Source organism: Rhinatrema bivittatum, chromosome 4 (assembly GCF_901001135.1).
Source record: "Rhinatrema bivittatum chromosome 4, aRhiBiv1.1, whole genome shotgun sequence".
Taxonomy (NCBI): Eukaryota; Metazoa; Chordata; class Amphibia; order Gymnophiona; family Rhinatrematidae; genus Rhinatrema; species Rhinatrema bivittatum.
The window spans coordinates 345,707,894-345,721,489 of record NC_042618.1 but is presented as its reverse complement, the minus strand read 5'-3'; the positions used below and the strand labels follow the sequence as shown (position 1 = coordinate 345,721,489).

Here is a 13,596-nt window from a genome sequence, read left to right as displayed (position 1 = left end):
TGTGCACATACGCTGTATTACAATATTGTTTTATAAAGCAACTTTTCTACTGATCTCCTGTGTCTGTTTTCTTCCCCACATGACTCACAGTCTTTTCAAGTGATTGAAGCCTCTCTCCAGACCTAGACCTCAAATGCAAGATGTCAGCAATAGCCTCCTAGCCTGTTCAGCGGATTATCACTCTCTATTCTACTTCCAGTATGCTGATGTGAATGTATACTGTGGCATCTATAGGCTGGCATGTAAATCCTAGTGCACTTCATATGGGCACTACTGCAGTTAAAGTCTGGAAATATGACTGAAGGTATTAATGTGCTGCTGTACTTATAATAGGAATACAGGTGTTAATGAACTGAAATGTTAATGGCTGTACTCCAGATTCTACTGGTTATAAATATATTTCCCTGCAGACTTTCTCTCTCTGTCTGTCCTTGATAAGTAGCTCAATGGGGTGCACGAAGAAGCATGGAGACAGAAAGGAAATTTAACTACAGCCTCCAAGATCCAGCTGCCTCCGCTGTTTGGAAAACGCTCCCTTCTGACTTCCTACAAATGCGACAGTTCTTTCCTCCACAGCAGGACTGTTCTGCCATCAGCTCTACCTGGGAAACTCTCCTCATCACTGAGGGATATCCAGAACACTTCTGATGGGTGGATGGAAATAGAATGGCATATATCATTCAGCACATTCCTGAAATCAAATCATGTGATGGGAAGAGGAGTCAGATAATCCAGTAGCACTGAAAGGTAAAGCATAGCTAAACTGCAGGGGATTTCACTTGTCTCTTATATAGCTCTGTAAAGCACTTTCTACACCTGGTAGTGCTAGACAAATACCTAGAACAATAATATATGCATCCCGCCTTGCTTCCTGTAGTGCACAGACTTACTCTGTCTACAGGAAAAGTACTTCCATCCAAAGAAGAGAGAGCAGGAGACATCAATTGTCAGTACAAAATGACTGCTAAAAGTATAAGCCTAATTGACCAACAGATGGATTCTGGAATCAAGGGATGGGATTGGAAGGCTTGAGATGAGATTGTATAAATTCTACTAGGGATAGGATGATAAGGACTATAACATGTGGGCTGGCATCCAAGATTGGGTGCTAGATCTATTCAAAGAAACTTCAGATGAGGAGGAGAGGCTGCACAAGCTTTGTTGGGGGACTGTATTTGTGGACTAGGGAGCAGGACAGTGGCTCATGGGGGATAGCGACTAAGGTTTGTAGGATTGGCACACTGGAATGAATGGCAGGATGATGGACTGATAGGATGGGCTGCAAAGGTTTCGGAAGGTGGTCAAACTGAAATTGGGCTTTGTGAAATTGGCTGAGGGGCAGAAACAGGATGATTCGTGGAGTGAAGGATTTGTGATTTGAACCGGTGTTTGAATGATGAACCGAGACCGTAAGGTGGAGAGGAGATAATGGAAGAATAGATCAGACAGAAGGACACTAACGACTTGGGCATGCAACTGTGTGACTAAAATTGAATTGTCCGGAAATATGAAAAGCAAAACGGAAAGTATGTAGTGAAGATTCTGGTAATCTAAATTGGTGGGTAAATCATTGTTCACAGCTGCAAAAGGCAAAAAATGTAACAAGTTCCACCCAGGGGGACAAGGAGGAAAGCAACAGGCCCAGTCTATGAGTCAACCTGGATAAATACACACACACACAAACACACACACAACAATAATTGCTGCTGTAACCATCCATTTTCCCCAGGACGGTCTGACAGAAAGAGCTGCTGCCGCCATTTCTCTTGTCAGGAATGGGAGCAGAGGGAATGGGATTCATGGCTGCTGTCTTCCAAGCCGGGAAAGGAGGAGCAGCAGCTGCTGCTGCAGGCAAGAGTGAAGTAGGACATTCCAGGGAAATGGGGCAGGCAAAAAGTAAGCAAGAGAGGACGAGCAGGGGAGAAAAGAGGATGGAGGAAAGTGAGGGTGAACGAGAGGGAGCGGTGTGTGTGTGTGTGAGTTGTGGGGGACAGAGGTTCTCATACCTTGTGAGGTGCGTAGGTGGTCTGCACGGTCTTGATCAGCTTACGAGTATCCTCCTCTTTCGGGTTGCCACAGATAATGACCTATGGAAAACACAGCACAAGTTCAAAAACGGAGTCTGAAGGGTGGTAATTGGACAGTCACTTTCCTACCCACTTTGTGTGAGCAGGGATTTAGGACCTAATTCGTTAGTGCAGACTGAAGTTCTGGGTAAAAGTGGCTTACATGTGCTTGGCGAAAGCCAGAATAGAGGGATCTTCAAGAAAAGAGAGAGAAAGAAAGAGAAAGAGAGGGAGGGACAAGACATGACAAGATCCATCAGACTCATTCCCCACATCACTGGCCTCCTAAAGCTCTCTCACTATCAGAATTATTCTACCAGCTTAAAAGAGAGCGGTTCCCAGAATGCTCTGTGCCAGGTTTCACAGTCCACTTGTCAATAGTAAGACCCAGATTGCATCAATTCAGATATTTGTTTTAAGTGAGCCAGCCCAGTGGCTCAGTAGCAGTGTTGCCTTGCCACACAGCAGACAAGGACTGAACTCCCATACTGATGATCTGTGGAGGCAGTGTTTACAGCCCCTCCTCCCCACCAGAAAGGGAGGAGGGATTCCCAGCTATCGTGCAACAGTGACACCTAGAAACCGGACTTCAGATGCATGAATGCTGAGGTTCCAGAAGGAGCCCCAGCCTGCGACCCCTGATCCAGGACTGTTACTTCAATGGCTGAGCTAATCAGAAAGGGGCAAAATGGAGAAAATATCCTGGCTAATTGTGAATGAAGACTCATGGTACTGTAGCCAAGCAGAAGCTGTTTTTGACTAAGTAAAAGTCTGAAGGATAAAATTCCTGGAAACTCCCCCCCCCCCCCCCAAAAGACCTTTAAATTATTATTTTTGCCACTCTTTAAGTGGCTTCCTTGCAGATCCCAGATCCAGGCCCGCATACTCCATCATGTTTCTGGACGTTCTGCTGTATCTAACTCTCTTCCACCCATTAAACTTGCCCAGAAATGGTACCTGGCACAGAAATAAACACATTGTACATTGACTTTGGGACAATATTTTTGTGCACTCTTAACAAGGTCACTTTCCTGGCTTCCAACCTGTCACATCTCAGTTCCAAATGAAATTCCAGGAATCAGATCAGAGAGGAAGTCTGAACTCAGCCCTCACACACGTCATCAGTAGCAGCATACATAGTGGCAATATCTCGAGAGAGGCACTAAAGCAGTGTTCTTCACTGTGAGGTCCAGCCCAGGAGCCAGTGGCGGCTCCCAACGACCCCTAAGTGCAGATCCCTGACTCTCTTCCCCAATACGCACTCTCCCGCTTCTCCTCGACTTCTCAGGAGTCTTGGTGCTGGCGCTTCCTCCAGAACAGTTCTGATTTTTTTCTGGCCTCGCCCACATCTCATTGAGTTTGAGCTGTGAGGTGCCCAAGCTCCCTTCTCCCAAGACTATGAGAACGGCATGGGAATTAGGGCCACCACATGGCTCAAACACTGAGAACTGGGCAGGGCCAGAAGAAAACAGAGCAGATGTTCCAGAGGTGGCACCGGCAGCAAGCCTCAGTAGAAGTTACAGGGGCAGGGATAGGATGGTGAAGGCTGACTGGCGGGAGAGGCAAATGGGGAGTTGAGACTAGCTGGGCCTGGGTTGGGAAAGTGTGTTGGAGGGAAAGCAATGAGTGGGGATGAGAAGCTGGGTGGAGAAAGAGGGTTGGGGAGAGGGGATGAGTTGGGGGAAAGAGAAGCCTTCGTTTTAGTTACACGAATTGCTCTGAGTGTGCCTGAACAGCCAGGCTGGCTGCATCATTGGTGGTGACACCACGCCCTCCTCCAGTTGGCCGCATCATTGGAAGGGGATCCCCACTTTGCTTAGGGCACTGGCCACTTTGTTCAATGACGGTTATGGCTAACACACTGAAGATTTTTTGCCAAAGTGGCCCCCCCCCAGTTGCAAAATAGTGAAGATCACTGAACTAAATGGACAGCCCTCACTCCCCCCCCCCCCAAAGCATGCATGTGCTGTAAGAAAATGGAAGGTCCTCCTCAACCCCTCTCCAAGATCTAGCTAATGAGCTATAACCCCTCTCTCTATCAGAACTAGGGCCTGTCACAACACAGATTAAACCACAATCTTGTGATACAAGCGGCAGAAAAGGCAGAACTCGAGTAGGGCCCCTGATCTCTTTGGAAGCTGAGAGGTAGATTCTGCAGCCCTTTTCCATAAAGTTCCATCGTTTTACATTACATATGCAAGAAGCCAACTTTTTATTGCACATTTTTCAATTAAATATTTCCATTTTAAAAATGAAATATTTTCCAATCCACTTAGCACATGTCCGATTCATTTATTTTGCTTTTGTGTTTCTTTCTTTTTCTCTGTTTCAGTTTGTTTTCCTTTTTACTCTCATGCCTCTTTTCTCTCCTCCTCTCTCCTATAGTATCTTCCATCGTCCTTTAGTCTCTCCTACTTCTCGTTCTCACCCTTTCTTTCTCCCTACCATATATATGTTCCCTTTTCCCTTCTTTCCAAACCTCCCTTCTCTATCCATCCCATTTACTCTCTTCCCCCCCCCCCTTTTATCCCATTCACTCTCTTCCTTTTCTCTCTCTCCCAGTCCCCACAGCGGTTGTGCTGGCACCAGATCAGTGTATTTGCTGTGGGAACAGCACAGTACCAGAAGTAACTCAAGAGCTCTCACTGTTAGTGCAAATGCCATGTGCTGCCATCAGAGCGGCAGTGGCAGGGGAGGAGGGAGACAGGTGGAAGTGTGGGCGGGGAGAGAAAAAGGCAATGCTGCGCAGGCAAGGGAAGAAGAGGAGGTGATTGTTTGAACTTTTTCTGCCACCTCTGCCAAAGCACTGAGGGAAACTAGGGGCTCTGAGCAAGACTAAAATAGGATAGATGGACAGTAGAAAGCTAGCAAGACAAGACACAGGGATGGAAAGCCAGGCTCTGCTCTCCTTTTCTTTCTCTTCTGTATTCTGAAGATGGGATCTGTGTGGCCTTTATAGCTCACACACACCATCAGCTTTGGACCATAGAAACATCCTAGTTCAGTTTTCTTTAGGACGATATGCGGAAAAGAAGTTTAGAAATCATCCATGGATACACAGAGAAGTGGCAGGATTAGTCCAAGCTTGAAATTTGTGATTTACAGGGAGATAAAAGCCATCATAATAGCCAAGGTGGAAAAAGAGTTAGTTGGCCTATTCCTCTAATGGTCAGTACTTGACACTAGGATCACATCTTGCCATTGGCTCCTCCCAGTGATAGGAAAATTGGTTCTTACCTGCTAATTTTTGTTCCTGAAGTACCCCAAATCAGTGCAGACAAATGGATTTTGCATCCCTACCAGCAGACAGAGGCAGAGAACTAAAAACTTTGAGGCACTGCTACATAACCAAGAGTGATATCTGCAGTCCCTCAGTATTGACCTGTACCCAAGTCAACTACAGAGTGACAACAACTCAACAACCCCCTAAATAAGGGCGAACATCAAACCCAAAGGTAGAAGCCCCCCAAACAGAAAAACCACAAATCAACACAAGGGGCTAATCACAACCCTGCAAACTTCTTTAGGTTCTATATATGTATACATTCTGACAGTTCTTCCCAGTAAGTATGCCAGAACATGGACTTGCCATAACAGTCTTGAGAACATTAAGGGGCTGGGTCTCTGGACTGATCTGTGGTACTTCAGGAATGAAAATTAGCAGGTAAGAACCAATTTTCCTTTCCTGTTCATACCCCATATCAGTCCAGACAAGTGAGGTGTACCAAAGCACCCTTATACTGGGCAGGCCCGCAAAAGACCCCCCTTCTCAACATACCTTTGCCAAAGGTCAGCTCCCCTGGAGCCTGAATATCTAAACGGTAATGGCAAGATAAAGTGTGAAGAGAAGACCGTGTTACCACTCTACAAATTTCCTGTGGCAACACTAACTGACACTCTGCCCACGACATTGCCTGCGTGCTAGTAGAGTATGCCCGCAACCCTTTTGGAATTCTTCTCTCCTTGCAAAAGTAGACCGTAACAATAGCTTCCTTCAGCCAACACACTATCATGCCCTTGGAGGCCTTGCATCCATTTCTGGCACCTCCAAACAATACAAACAAATGATCCGACCGCCAAAAACTTGTTTGTAACCTTTGCCTCCGGTGACTCAGCAGACCAATTTGGGAAGGCAGGATCTCCACAGTCTGATTCAGATGAAACAAAGATACCATCTTAGATAGGAACAAGGGTACCATGCACAAAGACAGCCCCTCAACCGAAATTTTCAGAAATGGTTCCCTACAGGACAAAGCCTGCAGTTCTGAGATCCTTCTGGACGAACAAATCGCCACAAAAAATATCACCTTCAGCTTGAGGTCTTTTAACAACGCCTTCCTCAAAGGCTCAAAATGGAGGCCCACAAAGAACCCACAAGACCAAGTTTAAACTCCATGCCGGACTCAATCTATGCACCGGCGGCTGCAGATGCTCGAACCCCTTCAAAACCTCACAACATCCGGATGTGAGGCCAACAAACTTTTCCCTGGAGTACACCTCTGAGATACCCCAAGGCTGCCATCTGAACCCGCAAGGAATTGTAAACTAAGACCTTGAAAATCACGGGCTCAGAGTATCCTTTTTGTCGCAAGTGCTTGCTCTCAAAAGTCAAGTCGTGAGACAAAAGTGATCTGCCTGATCCGAGAAAATGGGACCTTGCCTTAACAGCCCCTGCAAATGAGCCAATTTCAGGGACCCATTAATTGTGCGCTGAACCAGATCCGCGAACGATGGACAACACAGCCTCTTTGGCACCCCCAGTACCACTTGGTCCAGATGCCTCTCGTTGTGCCTAAACACGACCTATTAACAGTCACAGAGGGAACACATACAACAGGATCCTTGTCGGCCATGGAATAACACAAACATCTATGCCTTTGGCTGCGACCTATCGTCTGTGGCTGAAGAAACTTGCTGCCTTGGCGTTGCTCCTTGATGCCATCAGATCCAGATGGGGACTACCCCAACAAGACTGGATATGGTCGAAAGCCTCCTTCGACAGGTCCCATTCTCCCGGGTTTAATTGTTGCCTGCTTAGATAGTCCGCTTGCACACTGTCCAGTCCACTTGCACATTGTTCAATCCTGCAACATGTGAAGCGGCCATCCCCTGCAAATGTCACTCCACCCAGGCAAAAAGATCCTGGACTCCTTGGGCAGCCACGTGACTCTTCACTTCCCCTTGCCAATTGATATAAGCCACCGTTGTCACATTGTCCAAAAACAGTCTGACCATTTGACCTCGGACTTGTGGAAGGCATTTCACCAACGCCCTGCACACTGCTCTCATTTCCAAGCAACTAATAAACCAGGATGCTTCTACTGGCAATCACAGTCCTTGTGCCATCCATTCTTGATAGATCGCCCCCCAACCCATGAGGTTGGCATCCATGATCCATATACCCAGTCCAGAACCTCCAGGCTCATCCCTTTCTCCAAATTGAGCCAACACAGCTACCATGAGAGACTGGACCTGGAAGTACCCTGCAGCGGTAAAGGCTGATGAAACTCCTCTGACAACTGATTCCAGTGTGACAGCAGTGCCCCCTATAGAGGGCGCATGTGGGAAAAAGCCCATGGCACCAAATTCAACGTAGATGCCATTGAACCCAGAACCTGAAGATAATCCAAAGCTCTGGCCCTGGTATCTGCAAAATCCACATCACCTGGGATTGTAATTTCCGAATCCTCTCCGAGGTGAGAAACACTCTGCCGAGCTGAATATTGAACTTCAGCCCCAAGTACTGCAGCATCTGGGTAGGACTCAGATGAGTCTTCGCCAAATTCACCACCTAGCTCAAGTCCCGCATCATATCCATCACCGTGTGCACAGTCTGCCAGCATACCTCTTCCAATGAACTAGGATCTCCCTGTGGAAAGCTGTTGCCACCACCAGCATCACCTTTGTGAACGTGCGAGGTGCAGTCGCCAAACCAAATGAGAAGGCCCAAAATTGGAAAAGTTATCCCAGAACCATAACACGAAGAAACTTTGATGTTCTTCCCAAATGAGTATGTGCAGATAGGCTTCTGTCAAGTCCAGCGAAGCCCGAAAAACTCCACACAATGAACTGCCGCTATCACCGTCTGCAATGTTTCCATACGGAAAAACGGGAAACCCCCAGTATCACATTTCACCTTTTGCAGATCGAGGATGGGATGAAAGGCTCCTTCCTTTTTTTTTTTTTTGGCACGACACAATCAATCAAGTACCTCCCACGACCGTGCTCCTTGGCCACCACCAGTACAATCATACCAGCAATTGAAGGTGACACAATGTGTCCCGATCACTGCTTGCTTGCCTGATAGGGAAAAAAATTCTAAAGCATAGCCATCCCTAATTACCTCTAGGACCCATTGGTCCGAGGTAATCCAGGTCCACTCTTTGTAATACTGTGATAAATGGCCTTTCATGGCCATCTCGAGAGAGAAGACCAGCGTGGCTTCATTGTGAAGCCTTACCGCCACTGGCCCTCTGGTCGGAGCCCTCTCAGGGAAGTCTACTGGCACCTTGAAAGGACTGCTACCTACCAGACCCCTGGTTCTGCCCCAAAGACAGTGCAGAACCCTTATTGGGATGAAAACGGCTGCACCTCCTGAAAACTAGAGCGAGGTGGAAAAGACTTTCTGACTGTCATCTTATTCTCTGCTCTCTTATTTCCTTTAGGCTTCCCCAAAACCTTCATCAATTGTTTCAGGTCCTCCCCAAGCAACAATGTTCCTTCATTTAAAGGGAAGATTACAGAGCTGCGACTTGGACCAGTACCTCAACCACACCAGAAGTCGCACCGAGACCGCCGCGACCAAATTCCTGGCCGAAGTCCAGCTCAAGTCATAAAGCGCATCAGCCTCATATGCAGTCCTGGCCTCCAAGTGAGTTGCCTGGCTATTAACTTCAGCGTCTGCGGAAGACTTCTCCTGGACCCAACATAAACAGGTCTTTTGCATCAGACTTCCACAAATCGCTGCTCGCAGGCTCAGCACTGAGACTTCAAATATCCTCTCCCGATGAATCTCTAGCTTATGGTCCTGCTAAACTCACAACCAAAATGGTCATCTTGTTAGTGACCGCCGAGACTGAAGCATGTACCTTCCACAATACCAGCAACTGTAGGATATCCTCTGTGAGAGGATACAACTTTGCTATGGCTCTAGCCACCTTGGGGCTCACCTCCAGGAAGTCCCATTCCTGGTTCACCAGCTTCCTGATCCTTTTAGGGAGAGGAAAGGCTTTCAGTGGGCCCTGGAGTCCAACCAACACCGGATCTACCCTTTCATTGTCAGACTCCTCCTGGCCACCTTAATATCCAGATCTTTCCAAACATGGGAAATAAGGGGCCTCAATTCCTCCTTATGGAACAGATGAACCAGATGAACCACTGTTACCATCTCCCTCCGTTATCGGAACCTCTTCCAGATCAGCCATGTCCTTATCCCCATCCTGATCGACATTCGCCATGAGATCTGCTGGGTCATCCTAATCCACTCCCAGACCAACTCCAAGACCATCTTCTGGGTCATCCAGGTCTGAATTATCTGAGCTGCCAGGCCCCTCAGGATGGTCCAGGCCCACCTGGTGAAGGAGGTCCCCATATCCCTTGGCCAAGAAGCCCCTCGGTCTCTTTTAGCAGGACGAGATGGCTGACAGAAATGCCCTTTTATAGCCAGTGCTTTTCCTGGTTAAAAAGGCCTTATGCATAAGCAAGACAAATTCTGAGGAAAACTCCATGTCATCCTCTCCCCTTCAGGCCCAGAACTCGCATCCACCCCTCCCCCCCACCGGATAGGATCCCAGAGACAATGTGGGAGGGGAGTCCGACACCTTCTGAGCTGTAACCCTTCTCCTGCCTGACAGGCTGTTTAGGCTCCCAGTATTGATCCTGACAGGGCCTTGGGAATCTGTGGCTCTCCTACCAGCCTCGTTCCCCCCTAGAGGGCCCCTCCTCTCCAGAAACGAATCATGACATAGCGCCGCTGCATTCAGCCTGACAAGCTTTCCTGCGTTGAAAAACCACTGTTGATACCATCTTGTCTCCACGCGGCCAGGCCTGCTGCAGAAGAACAGAAGCTGCGTGATCACAGCACTCGAGAGAGGAGGAGAACATGGCCCAATGCAGTCTCCAGCTCCCTGAGCAGCTCGAAGCCGTGAACAGAGGAGCTACATTCCTCCCTTCCCTAGCCCAGGCCTGCCCCAATGATCAAACCAGGAACAGCCAGAGCAGTTGCTGCAGAAAGAAAAATTAACACTTTGTTTTTTGTTTGTTTTTTTAAAGAAACAGCAGCCATAGCAAAGGAAGAAATTCAAGCAAAAAAGGAATACCTCTAGGTATTCCTGGCAACACCTCTAGGAAGGAGCCTTCAGGGGATAAGAGGGAACCAGGGCGCCTGGCTGTCAGACCCCTGGATCTGCTGCGAACTAAAGCTGACCAGGGATTACCAATGCCCTGCTTGCCCGGCTCAACCTGAGAGATGGCCCATGAAGGAACCTAACACATCAGGGAGCGTCTTCTAACTTCTCTTCTTCTGTCCCTTCTTTCTTTTTTCTTAACTGCAGGTTTGCACCTCTACCATCTGCTGGAGACAGAGAAATACTGAAGGACTGCAGGTGACACTCTCAGTTATGTAGCAGTGCCTCAAAGTTTTTAGTTCTCTGCCTCCATCTGCTGGTAGAAATGCAAAACCCACTTGTCTGGACTGATCTGGGGTATGAACAGGAAGGGCTGTTTATATAGCATCACTCCCAGAATCAGCTGAAGGTCACAACCAATTCTCTTAGGGCCACACCTGATGGCCTCCAAACCTGGTGACACTGGAAATGGCCTTACAGGAAGGGCCAACTAACTCTTATGTTTCATGCTTTTGGCCAATATGAGAGAAGGGAAGGGTGAAAAGAAACAAAAAGAGAGAGTGAATTGGGAAGATGGTTGAGAGGAAGGAGATCCTATCTTAGTAGTAAATAAGTAAAAAAGAAGACTTGAAGGGCAATTCATAGGCGCTTTTTTCAATATTGGGTCAGATTCATACATTTTATGGGAATATGTTATTCCAGTTTCTACCTCTGATATACATAAACCTGTGCAATTATTATGCATGAGATAAATCTGCATGCAATAGAGGCACTACATGCAAATCTACTTCATGCATATTCATTGTGGATATCCTGAAAACCTGACTGGCTAGAGGTCCCCCAGGACAGGTTTGGGAATTACTACTGCAGAACGAATGTTTCAGGAGATAATATGTACACAGATAGAGCCATAAGTTTATTAGAAAATCTACATTTTCCCCATTTTGGGCTAGATCCATAAGTTTTTCTTCAGTGTTGAGAAATGGAAAAAAAAAAACCAGCCAAGGACCTATGTATGTCCCAGTGCTAAGAGACCAAACCGTCAGAAAGTCATGGCCCAGTATTGTAAAATCAGAAGGACAGTCAAGAGACCTACTCCAATGCTAGGAGATTGGAGAGACAGCCAGGGAGATCCACTTCAGTGTTGGGACATCTAAAAGAGATGCAGAAAATCTGTCTTGGAGGCTGAGAGATCTGTGCTGAAACGTATTATACATACATACATACATACATCTTTATCTACTTGATCTTTCCCACAATAAGGAAAGAAGATGAATTCCAGTTCTGTCTTTTCAGTTCACAATAGACCACAAAACAGACACTGTAAAATGAAATATCTGTAAAGTATAATCCCAATCCCTTTCCAGAGAAAATCAGCTGGTGATGGAGAAGTCAATGAAAGTAAAGAGACAGCTGGAAGACTAAGATGGAGAAGCATGAGAAACTGATTTCCCCTCTAAGAACATAAGAAATTCCCATACTGGCTCAGACCAAGGGTCCATCAAGCCCAGCATCCTGTTTCCAACAGTGGCCAATCCAGGCTACAAATACTTGGCAAGTACTCAAACACTAAGTAGATCCCATGCTACTGATGCCAGTAATATCAGTGGCTATTCTCTAAGACAAATTGATTAATAGCAGTTAACGGACTTCTCATCCATGAACTTAAGTAAACCTTTTAAAGCCTAGCTACACTAACTGTACTAACCACATCCTCTGGTAACAAATTCCAGAGCTTAATTGTGCGTTGAGTGAAAAAGAATTTTCTCAGATTAGTTTTAAATGTGCTACTTGATAACTTCATGGAGTGCCCCCTAGTCCTTTTATCCGAAAGAGTAAATAACCAATTCACATTTATCCGTTCTAGACTTCTCATGATTTTAAAGACATCTATCATATCTCCCCTCAGCCATCTCTTCTCTAAGCTGAACAGCCCTAACCTCTTCAGCCTTTCCTCATAGGGGAGCTGTTCCATCCCCTTTATCATTTTGGTTGCCCTTCTCTGTACCCTCTCCACTGCAATAATATCTTTTTTGAGATGTGGCGACCAGAATTGTACACAATACTCAAGGTGCGGTCTCACCATGGAGCGATACAAAGGCATTATGACATTTTCTGTTTTATTCACCATTCCCTTAATTTCTAACATTCTGTTTGCTTTATTGACTGCCGCAGCACAATGAGCTGTGGTTCCCTAAAACCAATATATTAGAAACCTACACTTCCAGAATAGCTGCTAAGCAACGCCAGAAGCGATGGGCCCAAGTTGCAATAGGAGACAGAGACCTCCTGGTTCTAATACTTTATGGCTTGGGTAGTCTGCTTGAACGTCATCCACTTCCATGATGTGTGATGTTGACAAAGCTTTCACATTCATTTCCACCCAAAAGAGGAGAATGTCCATCTCCAAGTAGGCTTGAGGACTCCGCGTTCCTTCCTGACAGTTTATGTATGCCACCACCATGGAATTGTTGGACATCACTCTGACTGCCTGGCTCATCTAATGTGGCATGAAATAGAACAACACTAAAAGAATAGCTCTGGCCTCCAACTGATTGATGGACCAACTAGCCTCTTTAGGAGTCCATTGACCCTGAATGAAGAATTCTGGGACAGTGAGCCCCTCCAATGTGTGAGACTGGTATCTATCATCACCATAATCCAGTTCGGGGTCATCAAATCCATCCCCGTTTCCAGACACCTGATGTCCAGTCTCTATTGCAAACTCTGTCTTGTTGTTGCCAGCAGTGGTAGCCTCATGGAATAATTCTGAGGCTGGGGAATCTATCTGGACAGTAAGGCCCTCTGGAGAGGACGCATGTGGCCATGGGACGAGGTCAAGGCCACTGCTACCATAAACCCCAGAGTCTGTAGGTAAGACTACACCATAGAATACTTGGCCGCTCCTAATGCCTAGATCTGGCTACACAGCTTCTGAATTCTTTGATCTGTTAAATGTACCCAGCCTATGTTTATGTCAAAATGTGCCCCCAGGTAATCCAGTGTCTGGGTGGGCTGAAGGTTGCTCTTGGAAAAACTGATGACCCATCCCAACTCTTGAAACAACTGAACTACCTGCTAAGAGGAGGACACATTTTCCTAAAAAGTCCTCGCCCTTATTATCCAATCATTCAGATATGGGTCCACCAAAATTCCTTCCTTGCGCAGTGCTGTTGATACTATCA

At 46.7% G+C, this 13,596-nt stretch overlaps 1 protein-coding gene across 4 annotated transcripts in view; it reads right to left on the bottom strand.

The window, feature by feature from the left end:
- Positions 1 to 13,596, bottom strand: part of SPATA20 (spermatogenesis associated 20) — a 297,925-nt gene that overhangs the window by 27,960 nt on the left and 256,369 nt on the right. For all 4 annotated transcript variants that reach the window (XM_029600642.1, XM_029600641.1, XM_029600640.1 and 1 more), the window contains one exon: positions 2,007 to 2,087. In XM_029600642.1, coding sequence (XP_029456502.1) covers positions 2,007 to 2,087 — 81 coding nt within the window. The remainder of the gene's footprint in view (positions 1 to 2,006; positions 2,088 to 13,596) is intronic.